Below are 16537 nucleotides of genomic sequence, written 5' to 3'. Positions count from 1 at the left end.
TTCAAACGATTTCAACGGTAACTTTTGATGTGAAATGTCTAGAATATTGCAATTTTAACTGAGCAAACCTTCATGGTACTAACGACCATGTAACAATCACTAGAAAGGCCGACATTTGCTTGGGTGCAAATACAGCATATTTCAGCCATACCCATTCCCACGCAACATTGGACTGTTCCAAGTCACCCCTGCGCAAAAATGCAATATTTTAATGTAAGTTATCCCCAAAAGAGAACTAATATTGTGAATTGATTCCATGTCAAAACAGAGCTTGCCCAATATGCCCCGGGCCCATATAGAAGAATATAATCTTCCACAGGAGCGCCTATGCATAACTGATTGGTTTTTAGAATTGCGGCAGCTCCTATTTTTCCGAGAGTGAAAAAAAACGCATCTTCCATTCAGAAGATTTTCGTCATGAAATTACATGACGCCATTCAACAATTTCCACTTCGATAACTAGGTCTAAGTACCGTCATAATCTCCTTGTGATGTGGGTACATTTATTATTGCAGTGAACTTTTTTTTAAGCAAGTAGGGCATACGTTTTAATAATTGTCAGGTGCAGGTACTGTGTAGTAGGAGTGTTGTTTTTTTTTTTTTCAAGCTAAAAACTTCAATCTTCTTCTTGTTTTGTATGAGCCATTACATAAACGGAGACGTCTCGAAATTTTACAAGAATTCTACCACTCTGTCGCTTCATTTCTTTTCTGAAAGATCCCAGGACCAACAAGTTAATTTGATTTTGCTTTAACATGCATTGGCATAATACCGGTAGTAAGACTTATACCGGTAGATTAAAAATACTAGAACTTAAAGAGATCGACACATGCAACAATAGTTATTTCTGAGCTGTGCACACTTCAGACATCTAGGTGTCCAATACATCATTTACAAAGCATCGATAACAATGTATTCGAAGACAACAAGTCCAAAAGTTTTCAGTACCTTTTTCGGGGAAGGCAGCTCGTCGTGGGACGAACACACTGTCACATTCATTGCCAAATTTATAGATCATAATTACACATGCTCACGGCACAAGACGAACATGATTCAACAACAATCTTGAATTTCTGTTGGTGACCTACAACTCATGTAAAAGTGTGAAGAACCGTTGCATAATAGCCCGGATCTACGACTGAATGGGCAAAATTGAACGTACGCAGCCATTTTCCCGCCATTTTTATATCTACGCTAGCAGTGAAGTGTTACGTCATAGCGGTTGTGACGGACAGGAGTTAAATGAAAATTCTTGACAGTATACGTCCGTTTTCTCATGACATTTTGTATGCTCAAGCAGGTTTATGTTTTATGCATTTACTGACAGAAAAGGAAGGAACATCAGAGGATGTATAAATGTACATAGCGGCAGTTAATTGTGCCGTGTTTCTTCCTACCGGTATTTTGTACCCCCTCCCAACCACGCGCCCGTTCGCCGTGTAATTCCGCGGCGTGTCACAATTACAATATTACGCTTTTAGCAAGACAAGAGTGGCAGAAAAGTTACACAGAAGAAGTGGCAAGGGTAACCTATAACAGCAACATGTAACTGGAGAAAATGATGCGTTGACAATTTGTCAAATCAGTATGGCTAGAGAAATCGTCGTAAACGTACCGGTATTATGATAATAGATATTATCTATATATTTCATTTTCCTTCGAATTCGTTGTTAAGTATATGCCCCTGCATACCACTGTTAAATTGTTTTACTTTGTATGCAATCAGCCATCGGACGTAATCTTGTCTGAGTGTTATAATTTCCTGCTCGTAGCGTGCGAGACCTGGAGGATAGGTGTTTCTACTTTGTTCGGGGGTTTCTTTTCGGAGGTCAGTGGTGATACTCTGGTACTGAGAGTGTTTTATTGGGCTCAAACTCTGGCAGTTTAAAGTTACTTACAATTTGAATGTACAAAGTTTACGTCAAAAAAGAACAACAACAACACTAGAAGTACCTACCGTACATTTGTTCGGGAAAAAATACATGCATTCTCGCCACTGTCAAACTTACCTATCAAAACTAAACGCAAGCCGTCCAATTTTCCTTGTCCAAATCTGCCGAAAATGATTGATAGTGCCATGCGGAATGTTGGTAAATTCATCGACACTAACGTTCAATGCACGCGTACCGTCCGCTACCGCTCAAATGACCCTGTCTGAACTCCAAATCCTCGCAAACTACAATTTCAAACCCGGCACAGGGTGCCATATGGCCACTGTAAGGCTGTAATATGCATCTGTTTGTGTATATACGGGATTGCAAGGCCCCGCTTATGAATATTAACTAGCATTCGCCTTTCTCGTCGCTGATTGGCTGGCGTCCATAAAGTAATTATCTCTCGCTCTCCCCAGACCGCTGGCACCTGGCACCTGTGGGCTCTGGGGTCACGGGAGTTCACGGCAGGAAGCCGAAAGAAAACCAATTTCAACTCAGAAAAGCGCTGAAATTAAGCATTTTAAAGTAGTTTATGCCCAAAATTTTACTTGGATCATTTTACCAACTATCTAATGCCTATCTACACCAAATTTAAGGTCATTCCATTGTAATTCAAGGGAACAGGGGGCCACAATATACCGTTTTGGTCAAAACATGACCTTTAAACTTCAATAAAATCATTTTAGAGGCAGATATGAAAAAAATGAGAAAAAAGCACCTCGGTATTGACCCACTCTACCCTTGTGCCAAATTTCAGGTCATTCGGTCACGGAACGACGGAGATGAATCGCTTTGAAGATTTGACAGGAGAAAGAAAGAAAGAAAGAAACATTACGAATACAATATATTTCACCATACCATATATGGTATGGCTGAAATATAAAAAAGGTTACGGAAATACTGAATTCGGGAAGGAAATGTCAAAATACCCGAAAAGTTTACAAACAAAACACGTCTTTTTGAGCCGCCTACTATGATTGGCATAGCTATCTGAATACAAACACAACATTCTTGACATCGGCCATGTAAAGAAATGCCAACTATTTTCTAGATGTGGGTTGACCGACGCGACAGCTGTCACCTACATATGTATGATGAGTTATCGACGTCTGTAGGCAACCGGGCTTCAGTACAATCGACCGTGTCCGGAGAATAACGCCTGAGTTGTGTAGTCGTTTAAAATCGATAGAAACCTTTGAGTGCCATCGATATATATTCTGTCACCTTTGCAAAGGTTGAAAAAAAGTGTAACTGATAGAAACAGCAACTTTGCTGCACATGGATTATTCAGAGTTGGAACGCAGAAAGAGTGTGGTCTAAACATGATTGATGTTGAGCCAAAAAACAAACTTAACATTATGATCAGATCGATCAGAAATTCAATTTCATATCTCACCAGTGCACTTGTAGTCGTGTAGTATTTCAGATATAAGTTTCTGTGGTTAAGCATTGTTGGCGCCGGAAGGCATCCGGCTGATAGTGGCTAAGTGCAGTTGAAAATGCCATAAGTATTGTTTCATAGAATACATTTGGGAAGGAAACAAGATCATATATGCTTTCAATCATAAATATGAGACCTTGAGAACAATAAAGCCTGACGATAGTGACGGAAGAAGAAGAACGTAAATGTTTCGTGACTGTTTCATTCTGAAAGTTGGGCAACCCTATAGCTAGCTGTTCGTATTGCACAGCCAAACCAATGAAGAAAGAATTCTGTAGATCTGTAGAGATTGAATTGTATTTGAATTCTGTAGATCATTTTATTGTTTTCTTGTCGTTTTCTCTTTGGACGGAAAAGTGGGCACAAAGCGTACATTAACGTAGTCGCAAGCTTAGTTCATGATGAGTTGATGGTCGCTCCAACTATATGCGCCGACTAGCGATTGTGATTGGAAGTGTGCGATTTGAGATCATGCTGTAATTGTCATGCAAAAGCGACAGCTGATATCGTGTTCGAAGTGCCATATCGAAGAGAACGAGAACTGTGATGGAACATAATTGACGATATTTGGATTTCACAACGGAAACATGAATCGTGTGGCCGTCCTATTGTATTTGCACAAGAACAGTCGTGGTACTGGTAGCATTGTAAGATTCCAATTCGATTGTCGAAATCTACTCAATTCTTAGTAATAATTGTCACAAGTGGCATTAAAAATGCTGAATGCTTCATATAGCTGAATAATATGATCTGACATAAAATGTTTATTTCATGCCCTTAACGGAATCCATATTTTTGGAACACACTTAGATCTGTGAGACGAATAATCATTATACATAGGTGTTGCATTTATACAAGTTTTATTAATCCATATGTAATTTATTGAGTCTATTTTTCTATTCCTTCTATTGCTAATATATTTATATGTGGGGAGCGGTCATTCAGCGCACACATTTATTCTTAAATGATATATCTACTAGTATTCTTAATTCTTGTTAACGGAGTTTTATGTAAACGTTTATCTAATGTAATGTCAAATTTTACATGTTAAGTGGCGCCGTTAACGTTGATATAAATTGAAACTTGAGTGCAGCACTGGTCTATGTGATATCTATTCAATGAAAAAGATAAATGAAATGTAAGAATTCAAAATTTGTATGAGCAACGTACTAGAAAATCCCTCCGCCTTCGGCATACCAATCAATGTGAACTATCCAACACGGAACGTTTAGTGTACCCAGCGCAATATTTGGGTCCATGACTAATTAAGAGCGCTGTGAGCGCAGAAATTAGTGTCCACAATGCCCCTCTGCTCTCCGCCATATGTATCATTAAACGATGGGGATGTCACGGTGATCGGGTTTCTTTGGCTTCTGGCATGGCCACCAGTCTAGAAGCTCAGCCATGGACGCATACAGAAACTTGAAACTGATCAGGTCAATAGGTATGAAAGGACTTTCACAAAAACTACGCGTCGATTTTGAAAACACGCTCCAAAGTTCTGTTAGATTTGCCTTTCAGTGAAAATCAGTCTAAAGCGCTGCCAGGTTAAGACTAAAGACGCTTCATAGTTCAGTTCATACATCAAGAGAAACAGGGAAAATTGATGGATAGATCAATCGTCTATGCTGTATGATAAGAAAACTGACTTAAAGCAAGCTAGAAGATGAAATATGGTACTTATAGTAATACCCCGTAGCTCTGTAGTGCGCAGTGTACGTTTTCGGCCTGAGGCAGCCGTGATAGCATTACTGCAATGTATTGGTGAATGCGGCGTCTTTGAAACAGTCTACTCCGTACACTAATGCAATACACTCTCCTGGAAATCTGCCTTTAAGCAATTTCAATCAGCTCTGACATATTGAAAAGGCTAAAATGGTTTCAATTTTGATAAGAAATCATCCGAATCCATACGCTGGCGGCTATGTGATTCTTTTTTCGAAACCATTTAACCCTCAAACAGCTCTGTAAGTTCTTTTTTTCTTGCACGCATACCACAGACTAGATAAATGAAGAGCCGATGTATATAGCGTCATTTCTTCCTATCAAGAAATTTTAAAACGTTTTGAACGCCAAAGAAAAACGCCCCAAAATTCACCTACAGTATCTAGAACGCTGTTTTTGATAGATATGAAAAAACACACAGGAATAAGAAGAAAACGTTTATCTCACATCGATATTCGCAATAAAATGCTAGGCACAATATAAGTCTTCAGACACATGGTAACTCTGAAGTCATGCACATACTCGTATTCAGGGAAATCGCAAACATACGCAAGAACGTGCAAGAATGTATTTGGCTTTCTTGAACGTGATATATGGGAGTCTCCATCTCTGCACAAGTGTTGAAAAGGAGTGTCACACAAGAGAGCTACACAAAACAACCCGATTGTTTTAGATAGTTTTCAAATTTGTTTTTGTTTTAGAAAATTGTCTACGATTCTGTAGGGTCGGTTCCAGTTTATTTTCGGTTGTTACTTGTTTGATAATTCGTGAAACTATTATATAAAGACGTAGCTACACTGGCCATTTTCAATCTACCATGCGATATCTTCTATTGGCAAGTATTACAGCATTTAAAGTGCATAGATAGCCTTTGTTTCTCGTATATTTCTGATGTTATCGCATGTGAATGCGGTTGAGGCTGGCACTGGTCTTAACGGTAAGTCTGCTGAAGTGGTTATTCATCACCATTCTCTGTCCGCCTGTTTTTTTCTGAGCCCACGGTGTCGGTAGATCTATGACGTACTTTGAAACCCCTTGCCGTCTGTGATGGAATTCACAGTCAGAAGATTGCTGAACAAAATGGTCTTGTGTAATAAAACAGACTTCCAACGCCGGAAGGATACATTTTTTTCTCTGATGTTGCTCTGCTATCTTGGCTCCTCCAGGGCTTCAATCAATAATCTGAAAGTTTGTTCCTGGACATGCTGCGACATAGCACGCACCAGATGTGCATATGTTCTTAAATGGTTCAAACGAAACCATCAGCCATATCTGCACGGTTGTCAGGTAGAAAAATTAAACGCACTGTTCCATAGATTATTGCGTCGACATATATGAAATAAACTTAATTGTCTTAACAGGAACTAGAATGAAGTAAAATATCTGGATTGAGGGAAGTCCGTGAGAACACCTTGGCGTTGCCGTACACAGAGTTTCCACAAGATGACCCTGGAGAGGACAAAGGCACCACGTCTATCACTGTCTGTCTCTTCCCATCAGTCGGAGACGACCTCGTCACGATATAGACGTTATCATTCTTGTACATGTCCATATCTGACCCCGTGTCTTCCTCCTCCAGGTGTCTCCTGTCCTCTGCGCCTTCCGCAGAGTCGAAGTAAGAGTCTTCTGTGTCTTGAGGCAGGATCCTAGCCCGCCTTTTCCTGTCATCCAAGTGACGTGCGAGTTTGTTACAGGCACTGCTGACTCCCACACTGGCCATCACGATCACAAACATCAAGATAAAGAACAGCAGAACAACTTCGATCTCAGTCTGACCTTGCCCGGTACTCTCCGAGTAGGTCATGTTTTCGTAAGGACCCTTGGTCATGGCCACGTCATCAATGATAGCAAACGTCATGTTTGCGTCATCGCCAGAGGACATGACGGCAGATATCCTATGGGTCGATGGGTGTGGTCGATCGATGTGACGTCTGCTCCAACTGCTGCCCTGACACACAGAGAGAGGGCAATGCGTGAGTACGTATGTCAACAACGATACGAGCACATTATCAGAAGTTATACATATAGACGATTTGTGACAGCTATTTTAGATACCAATCGATTTCTAGATATACTAATACAAACCAATCCTCCAAAAAATACGCTCCAAAAGCAGACTGGTAAGATAACTAGTACCGTTAATATGTGAATAAACAGCTTTTCCCTTTTCGCTCATTAGACTGATGCATGCTCAGAAACACCCCTACGGCTAGGAAAGTACAGTGGTGAGGAATGTAATTGATAGTCTGTCACATGAAATAATATCCTAGGGATGTGTTTATCTCAAGGACAAGTTTACCCTCGTCAAGGTGAATCCTTGCTGCGTTCCTCGATCAATGAATTGCACGGTCGAAAGGAATTCACATCGGATCGCTTTAACTTAAAGTGAAATAGAAGAGCAGTGAAGAATTACAAAGTGTCGAGGAAGGCCTTGATGTGGTCTTTATTTATATCCGACCATGGTATGGCATATCATTTGGTAATATAGCATAGCTAGACCCTCATACTAATTCACTAAGTACAAACGGTCCTGTCATGACACTCCCTTGTTCTTCCAGCTCGTGTGTACGCTTGCGCGAGTTATTATGATTACTCGTGATGAGTCTCGCGAGATTTTGCGTGGCAACGGGAGACTTTGCTTCTTTACCCTATTCCAATCAAGATGGTGGTGGGTTAACAATCAATTATAGTTTAGCCAGTTAACTTACGATTTACCTGGCCGTATCATTTGGACTCTCAAAAATTATAAAGACAGTTGAGGAGAAATCCCATCAGATTCAGTAGAAGTACACTACAATCCAAGACGGAATGTTGCGTCCGTATCATACATCTTTCTTGATACCTTGCCGCCCTGAAGTTAAAGACATAGGGATGTCTGGATCTTAGCTTTCATTGATTTTTTGTTCCCCATTCCAAGCATGTAAATCCATCAATGACAGACGGAAAGGCACAGTCATTATTATAGATTACATTGTACTATTCCATGGCATAGCCTCAAGTCTTTTGGCAATGTCTAGAATAAACTGAGACCAACTACGATAAATGAGATGGATACAAACTTCATCAGACAACGTCCCCGGACCAGAACATTTACGCCTAGTGCATCTATCACACAAGTTGGTAGTTTGCTGAAAGGATAACACTTTAAGGACGGTACGGCGTAAGATGGAGCACGAATCAATTTCCGGTTCTTAAACCCGGACAGGTTTTACTATCAAACTCGCTCACAACTTCAAAGGCGGCTAACGAATGAAGCAATAACAGCGGACCATCCTACTGGCATCACGGGTCGTTTGTTAGAACAAACGCAATGTCCATGGGTTCAACCACTTATCTCTGGAGCCGCACGCTGCCATTTTAAAGTTTGCAGCACATGAAATCAGTTATAGAGGTCGTGACATTGTGGTGACCTTCAGAATGACCTTGTTGAAACATGACACCCGGTTATATCAAAATCAACGTTTTCCTACTGACGAGATTTCTCTTGATCACCTCTTTGCAACCTACCTTGCTTGGTAATTTGTATTCCGTTTGTAACCCTCCAAATGCGTTGCAGATTTCCTGAAAACACCTTACCCATTACAAACACATCAGGGTTGGGTAGAGCTGCCTCCTTGATGTGAAGGTGGACTGTAAAACTATATGATTGCTTACGATCTCAGAAAGAACTTAGTTGGTACACATAATGTTGGCTATTGTCCTTTGCGAAAGTAAGTGGTTGTGCGCACTTAGCTAATAGAAATGCTATGGAGTTATTACAATTACATTAGAATTACGTTCACGACAGACCGTGCCTATGGGAGTCGACTGAATAACCAAAGTGATACCGAATGCACTCCTTCGCATCGGATTTGCGGATATAGAAAATAAGATTGTTTGCCTTTTTTCCAGTGGCGAGCTTTCAGGACGATCAAATTACCAATCAATTTTCATTTTTAGATCTCCCCGAAGTATTTCATATTTAAAGGTTGGATGAATTTATCATGTGACCCATTGGTGCTTGGGAGACCATGACGATATTTCCTACAGAACCATCCCCAGACGGGAATGTCTAATTGGCAGATTACCTACCTGTCTTCAGTGAGCCCGGCACCAGGGAACGGCAGGAGACAATGACTGGTGTTTAATCGCCTCCGGTCCTCACAGTGTAAGACCGAGATAACACTTAATAAGACCCGTGCAGTTGATATTAAAGCTTTCTTCATCTCGCCGTAACGATCTGTTGTCAGCTGATTAGATTTAAACGCATATATGCCTTTATGACTATTATTCCTTTGCACATTGAGTCACAATTCTGGCTTTTGATTTATGAACATCATCATTGGATTTTGATTTATCATTTCTGTACGTGTAGAACGCAGAACCAGATTGACCCTGTCACAAACCTTTCCATAAGCTGTGATAACACATTCTAGCTTTTGCATGGTCTTCAATATTTGCCATCCACGGTACCCAATAAAATCCATCACACGTCCTTTTATGCACTCAATGATTTACTATCGTAGCACACATGTACAGAGGCCGCCTGAACTTGGTAAAAAGTAGGATGGTACCCTCGGGTACACACTGCATCATATAGGTCCTGGGGACATAAGACTACTCTAACATACACACAGTCCAAAGGGCACTGTTAGAGTTAGAACCGAGAAATGGCGAGAAATATGACATATATGCATATGAACCAATTTCAATATTAAAGGCCCTTCACATGAGAGCATGAATGAGTCGGAATGCCTTCAAAATGAAAATTCTTTTCTATTTCTTGGAATTCTAGAAATCCTCACTGCATTCCAGATATTTGTTCTCGTTCTTTTGGCTGGCCCAAAAGTTTCTGACATGCTAAAAACTTTCGAGGTGCATTTGAAGTGGAGAAATATTGAACGGCATTCAAACTGTACTATGGCCGTATTCTACGGCATTCAAACATCATTCGAAATATTATTATCTCATTCGATAGAGATTCGAAACGGTAGGCCGCTTCGAATCCTGCCAGGCTGTGGCTAAAAGAATATCTGGAATGCTGTGAGAATTTCTAGAATACACTACAAATTCGCAGGAATAGAAAAGAATTTTCATTCTGGTGGCATTTTGGCTTATTCCTTCTCGTGTGAAGGGGATATAATGTCCATTTGGAATTACCATCCAAAATGGCCCCCAAATGTGGCACGAATTTTGCAAATACTTCATTCCGACTGCTTCTCTTGATTTCTGCTAAGTCGGTTTCAGTGTGAAGGTCCTGTTAATTGCTCAGTTGAAACAATGCCTTTAAGATGACGCTAGGGTAAAGGAGAAATTATATATCAATAGTATTCATATTGGAGGATTTCAATGTAGCATCAATATGTGTGCTGTTCTAACGTTATAGTGTTTTTGTTTTTACAAATATCTGCCAGTAAGAAGTGTGCTTTCCTCATGTATGCATTGAGAGGCGTTATAGTTTTGTGTTTAATTTAGCACAACATACAAACGATGTTAAAGTAGTGTTCCATTTTGTGATGATTGATGTCCATTTGTGGCAAAATCATATTCAAAGCACAAAATTGAAACAGCTTATATATGGCAATATATATGGCTTAGTGTTTCAACGGTGTTACTTCCTCATTCAGACGGCATGCAATACATTTCTGAAGTAACTCATACGTACCTACCAAAAAGCACACTAAACTTTCCTGCTTGATTACCTCTATTACCTCTTGACATATACATAACGTCAACATATTACAAGGACGGCACACATGACATGATAACGTAAGATTTAGCTCGTAAGAAACACTCAAACTCTACTCACAGTGGACATATTGATGAAATACCCACTTTATAAGGGTGATAGGAGTATCTTTGAGCTTCCCAGTGGACGACTTGAACTTTTTAAACTCCGTGCAATTACGCATATACGCGTACCACCTCCGGTGACCACTTCATCACAACACCCATAAGATAGCATATCCATTAAGTGGATGAAGACAGCCAAAAGGTTGTTCACTAAGTTATTACCTCTGAATGCCATGTGGACCTTGGCCATGTGCCCCAGGTAAACATCGTACTACCGTTAAGACGTACCTGGAGAAAACATATTGGGCCCAGTTTTGTATTAGTTTTGAATAAACTATTTTTCTTTTCTTTATGGTCTGCCCGATGTGTCGCATTCTAGGGAGAAAGTTTTTGATACAGAACCGATTCCTTGATTTTAGTGTAATCATGAATATGAGCTGTCAATCTATTTCTTAAAGACTTTTTTTTAGCATTTCGTGTATGATGTTTGTGCGTGATGGTAATAAATAAAATTAAGGAAATTAAAGTTGAATTGATTACATGTCATACAGGATAACATGCATTAAAATCACGGAAGGGAATTACTAGTAAATGATCGAGTAACACCCCATGGATATACACGTGACAAAAGTAATCTCAGTAGAAAATTGCTTGAGATCATACAGTATATGATTTGATAGAAAAGGGATCAGGGGATATGTTGTGGTTAATCAATACACAGTTCTGTATCCACCAGCCCTCTCCCAATGAGCAAGTAATAATGTGTCCACAAAGACTGAGGAAAGATCAATTTGCAATTTTCTTGGGGAGAAGTATCTAATATTTCGTTTCTGATTGAATTAGGCTGTGGATGTTGAGTCGGGGATCTTTGGACCATCACTACCTTCATAGTAACCTTAGCTTTGTGTCGGCTTCGTGAAACTAGGTGAGGCCATACTGATTTAATTATATGGGTGACATTCCCAACACACCCAAAAACTGATGCGGGGGAAACAAAAATAGAATTTGCTTTCATTATAACTGACTGAACGGACTGCAGGATCTTTGCACGATTTACAGTATGGTCACCAACCATTCTTCAGTTTCAGACAAAACTTAATGCGCGCGCGAATGTCATTCATATAGCCAAGTCAGTGGTCTTATGTAACTTTATGATAGCGGTCGATTTTCAACGTTGAATGTAATGCGAACGTTCCATCACGTCGTCCTCTTTCTGTCAAAACGATAAGATGCTGTTATAAGTTATTGTCCAATATTTTAATAGAGTACATCAATTTTGTCAATGCTCCATATCATAGTCATAGACGTGTTAAATTGATGGCCTCTCCGCGGATCGGTGGTCTAATTGCAGAAATTAGACAAATAGAGTCTACAGTACGCCAGGGGAGTCAGCTGGCCAGTGGACTATGTTTCCTCACCGACGGCTATCAAATTCAGTCAAAATTGACTTTAAGGGCTGAGGGGAGGGGGGCGGGCTACTTTCCAGTGCCAAATGCCCCCTCCCCACTTTGAGCTTAAAACTTTCTTATGCCGCTTCATTATGCAAATTGCTTATACTGCTATTCCTGACCCCATGCCCATCATGACCCATGTCAAAGAAGTAATTGCCCATTTCTACTCCAGATTACACGGATCAGCTCCAGCGTGATGACCCATTTGGCATGTGTTCAGCCAATTCTTTGTTTTACGAGGAGCCTTGTAACCTTTTACGGCTAGATGTGATGAGTTTCGACAGAAAACACCAGACTGCTAAAATCCACCCTGACCTAATATACTAAGGGCAGGCATGTGGATTTTTCAAAAAGTCAAAATATATTCTTTCCAATATATTTTCGAATATCGATCAACAACATACTACAAATGGCATTGAAATACGCAATGAGCTCCTTGGTACGTTACCTAACGGGTCTCGCTCAGGTAATCAGCAGTACTAGGCACAGTCAACGAATCGGCCTGCTACTACTGTACCCCATTCACGCGCTATGAAAGTAGATTCTCTGTTTTGGTCCCGTGGAATCGTACGTAAAGTATCTGGTAACTATTTCTGAGCTAATTCTGTTCCTGTCAATCACAAGAAACGGTCAAAGCTCACGTGATCACACGATACAATAGATTGTATGATACCAACAACGATACTGACGCTCCTTCAGGAAACGGTCAGTTTAAGTCTCAATATTGGTAAAATGTTTAGGCAATAAGATAACGTGCATTTCTCATTCAATGATGTCACGAAACCTTAACGGATCCATGTTTAAAAGACTAACATCAGGCATGTTGACGAATTCCCAGCCTGGTTGACTACATGATTCACGGGTATCCAGAGAAATCGATTCGCGGAAATCACGGCTGTGCGTACTTCATCATGAGACCTCCTACACTTTCTATACACCCAGCAAATTACTCATGCCAGAAGAGATAACGTTTTCCCGACTGGGAACAGATAATTCCCAGGGATTCTGGGTTCTAGCTCGTTAGAAGTATATCACGGCGTCAGTAATGCCCACAAGCCTTTTATTTCCCTACAGGGGCGATGTCAGTCGACTGCGTAATAGCTGAAATCCCACATAACGAAGTTTAAAGCATGCCACGGGGATACATGTTGTGCCGTGCCACTAAACCCTACGGACTCTGATGAGTGGCCATTAGTCTACATCCACACCCTCACCACATCCCAGCGGTGACGATTTCTTATTTCAGCACCTAGCAAGAACGATGGAGTCACAAATGACAGATATGAATTAACGATATCGCTAGTTGTATGAAGTTGTAGACATAAAACATAAAGGTAAACTAATGGGGGGCAAGGGTTAGCTGCACGTAGGAGATATCGACGGTGCATTGCTATTGTGGAAACGTGACGAAGATTACTAGTGATTGCCAATGGGTAACATTGCCATGTTTCATTTCTAGAAAGACCTTCGCAACTTGGGAACCAGACCGTCGTCTATTGTGTATACACGTGGAGTGTTTTCAAATGATCTGATAAGCTGCGTTTAAATGTCGCGTGCCTCGATAAAAAATGGTTAGTGACACTGAGTGCCTCATCATCAACATTGTCACGTCCGCCTAAAACAAGCTTAAGAGTGAATTAGAAGAAATAAAAAAAGATAAAGGCACAACTCTAGCGCGTGTTCACAACTGAAATCATCAACATCAAATACCTATCCACGACTGTAGAGCAATCAACTGTTACCTGGAAACAACTGCCCGAGCCTCGCCTTACCTGTGTTGAGATCCGGGCGCTTGGAGCTTACAGCTTTTTGCGATTGCCGCGTGTGCCTGGTGACAAACTCTTCACTCATGTGTTCGATGACGTCCCTCTTGACTGATTGACAGCAGAGTGTTGATTCATCTGTTCAGCCTGTCTTCTTCAGACTGAAGGTGGTTAGTGCTATGATGTACGCCTTTGTGCTTGCTACGTATAGACGGACTGAACAGAACGGTTTCTCCAGGACCTGTGTGAGCTCGATCATGTGCCGTTATCTGGAACACCGCGCGGATTTGGCTCGATCGACGGTCTCCAGGCAACGATGACTACCCACCGTGGTAATAATCATGACTCTCTCCTTATCTTTAGTTTCGACTCATTTCAGCCGAAAAAAAGCCATGTCGCCTCAGTACCAACATTACCATCGGATTTAAAGCCGACGTCCTACCGCAATTATTTGGCAGTCCGATTTCCGTTGACAACGCCGTGCTCCCCGCCTGAAGATCGTATCACACCGAGCCGCGAGACCGTCCCGCCAACAGCGCGACAGGAAGGTGGCCAGGCGTCTGGCACGACCGTCATCAGAGGGACGTGTACCAGCTGATAAATCCTTAAGACCCGTCTTCTCAGCTGGACATGTACCAAATACTGTCGCTCTTTCGTGCACTACAACAGCACGCGCGCTGTCCCCAAGAGAACTCACATCATACGTCAATCAACCCGCGCATCTAGATACTTGTCTCAGCGACGGTTATTGGGCAAATTGTGGTGACGTAACGGTTTTCCGCGCACATAAACAGCGAAAGATGATTACGGATAAGGATAAAATGAGTTTCAAAGACCCTCAGGACAAAAGCGTCAGCCGTATGTTTGCATGGCTTTTCCACTAACCTGCCTTAATACAACATAGACTAAATGGGCACCAGGGCTTTGTTCAGCGCACTAGCAACTCTCAAAAGCTTTCCGTAGTGACTACACTAAAAGCTGTCCTGTGGCAAGGGGCCTCTTTTCGTCCATTTGATGCCTGGGTCATAGTAAAGCCAGTCATAAAGGAGCCGGTAAACTACTGATGGATTGATGATGATCTGGAATATATTCTTAGACGCTCGGCAGATGTCTTGAGTATATAAGCTAGTCGGTCGATCTTCGTATTCTTCCAAATGTCTCCAAGTCAGATATTTGCCGAGCGTTATGGTTGAAAAATGTCTTCAGGATTACTAGTACGTACATGTACATCTATATGGCATAACGATCTTCTGGTTTAGAAATGCAATACATTATTGGTGACGTAAAAGGGCGTGTGCATTCAACATGACGGTAGATTCTAGCTTCTTAAAAAAGAGAGTGCGTAACGATTTTATAAGAGTATTAATAAAGATTGGTTTGGAAACGAAAGCAAATTTCATTTTATGATGGAACTATGGAGACAGTTGAAGATGAAAGAGATACGTCCCACAATCGTGAGGATTGTTCTGACATGGACTTATTTTAGATCACTGAAGAAGGATAACAGATAGCATCTGAAATGTCTCTTATTTATCAGAAAACGTGTCCTAGGATATAGACGGATTAGATGCAATACCATCATTAATTGCTGAATGTCTAACCATCGCAAACGTGTTAAGACGGCCACGCGCCAGACGGTAGTCTTACATTATTACATTAAACTGAAGTGGCTTTGGCGGAGTGTAGTGACTATAATCACATTGAATATTGCATTGAGCCGACTGAACTTGTATTTGTCTGAGAAAGGACGACACTAAATACATCATGTCATGAAAATCAGCCTTGTAGAAAAACAATGAATCACAGCGTAAACCATTCCCTGAAAACATATATTAAAAGGCAATTAAAAGGCATGCTCTACGGGGATGCTTGACTTATGAAAAAGAAGATTATCATAAAGACCTGACAAATGAAGATTCATTCGCCCCTGAGATCTAAGAATAAAAGATGCATTCATTAATCCCACTTCGAATCCATTGATGTTAATCATAGAATACACGGTAGAAAGATAAGGTTGGTTGATAAACATTATTTAGTCCTTGCGTTCAAAGCTGTCTTAAGAAGCGAAAGGAAGTCAAACCTGAACATACAAGTTTACATTATTACCCACTGTAGGTGTAATTGCACTTAGAACTGCTTTATCATGATGGCCTGTACATAAGAGTATAAACACACATTTAAGGTTTTTCATTCATCGTTACGAAGTGCTCCCCAATCCCCGACAGAACCCGTACATATAGAAATGGTACAGTGCTACTGCTTCCGCGTGATATATCATATCATGTTCCACCATTTGTAACATCCGTCAACGCTTTTTCTGCTCGCCCAGCGGGGCCTGTCACCGCTACACCTCTCCCGACATTACCGGCATATCACCCGAGTCACCCGGCGTGTCTCCTACACACCTGTCCGCTCATGTCTCCCGAGTCGTTCGTCTTACGCGCGCCACAG

General features: G+C 41.1%; 1 protein-coding gene across 2 annotated transcripts; it reads right to left on the bottom strand.

The window, feature by feature from the left end:
* Window positions 1-5479: 5479 nt before the first annotated feature.
* LOC118415112 lies at window positions 5480-15187 on the bottom strand. Of its 2 annotated transcripts, none has more exons than XM_035819473.1 (2): window positions 14096-15187; window positions 5480-7048 (listed from the first exon to the last, which is right to left on the bottom strand). In XM_035819473.1, the coding sequence occupies exon 2, from the start codon at window positions 6980-6982 to the stop codon at window positions 6455-6457; it is 528 nt and encodes a 175-aa protein (XP_035675366.1). In that variant the 5' UTR covers window positions 6983-7048; window positions 14096-15187; the 3' UTR covers window positions 5480-6454. The 2 variants fall into 2 exon arrangements, with proteins under 2 accessions (XP_035675366.1, XP_035675367.1); XM_035819474.1 differs by having other exon boundaries at window positions 5480-7043.
* Window positions 15188-16537: the final 1350 nt, after the last annotated feature.

Source organism: Branchiostoma floridae, chromosome 5, assembly GCF_000003815.2.
Source record: "Branchiostoma floridae strain S238N-H82 chromosome 5, Bfl_VNyyK, whole genome shotgun sequence".
Taxonomy (NCBI): Eukaryota; Metazoa; Chordata; class Leptocardii; order Amphioxiformes; family Branchiostomatidae; genus Branchiostoma; species Branchiostoma floridae.
Note: the sequence above shows the minus strand (reverse complement) of the source record. Positions and strands in the feature narration are given on the sequence as shown.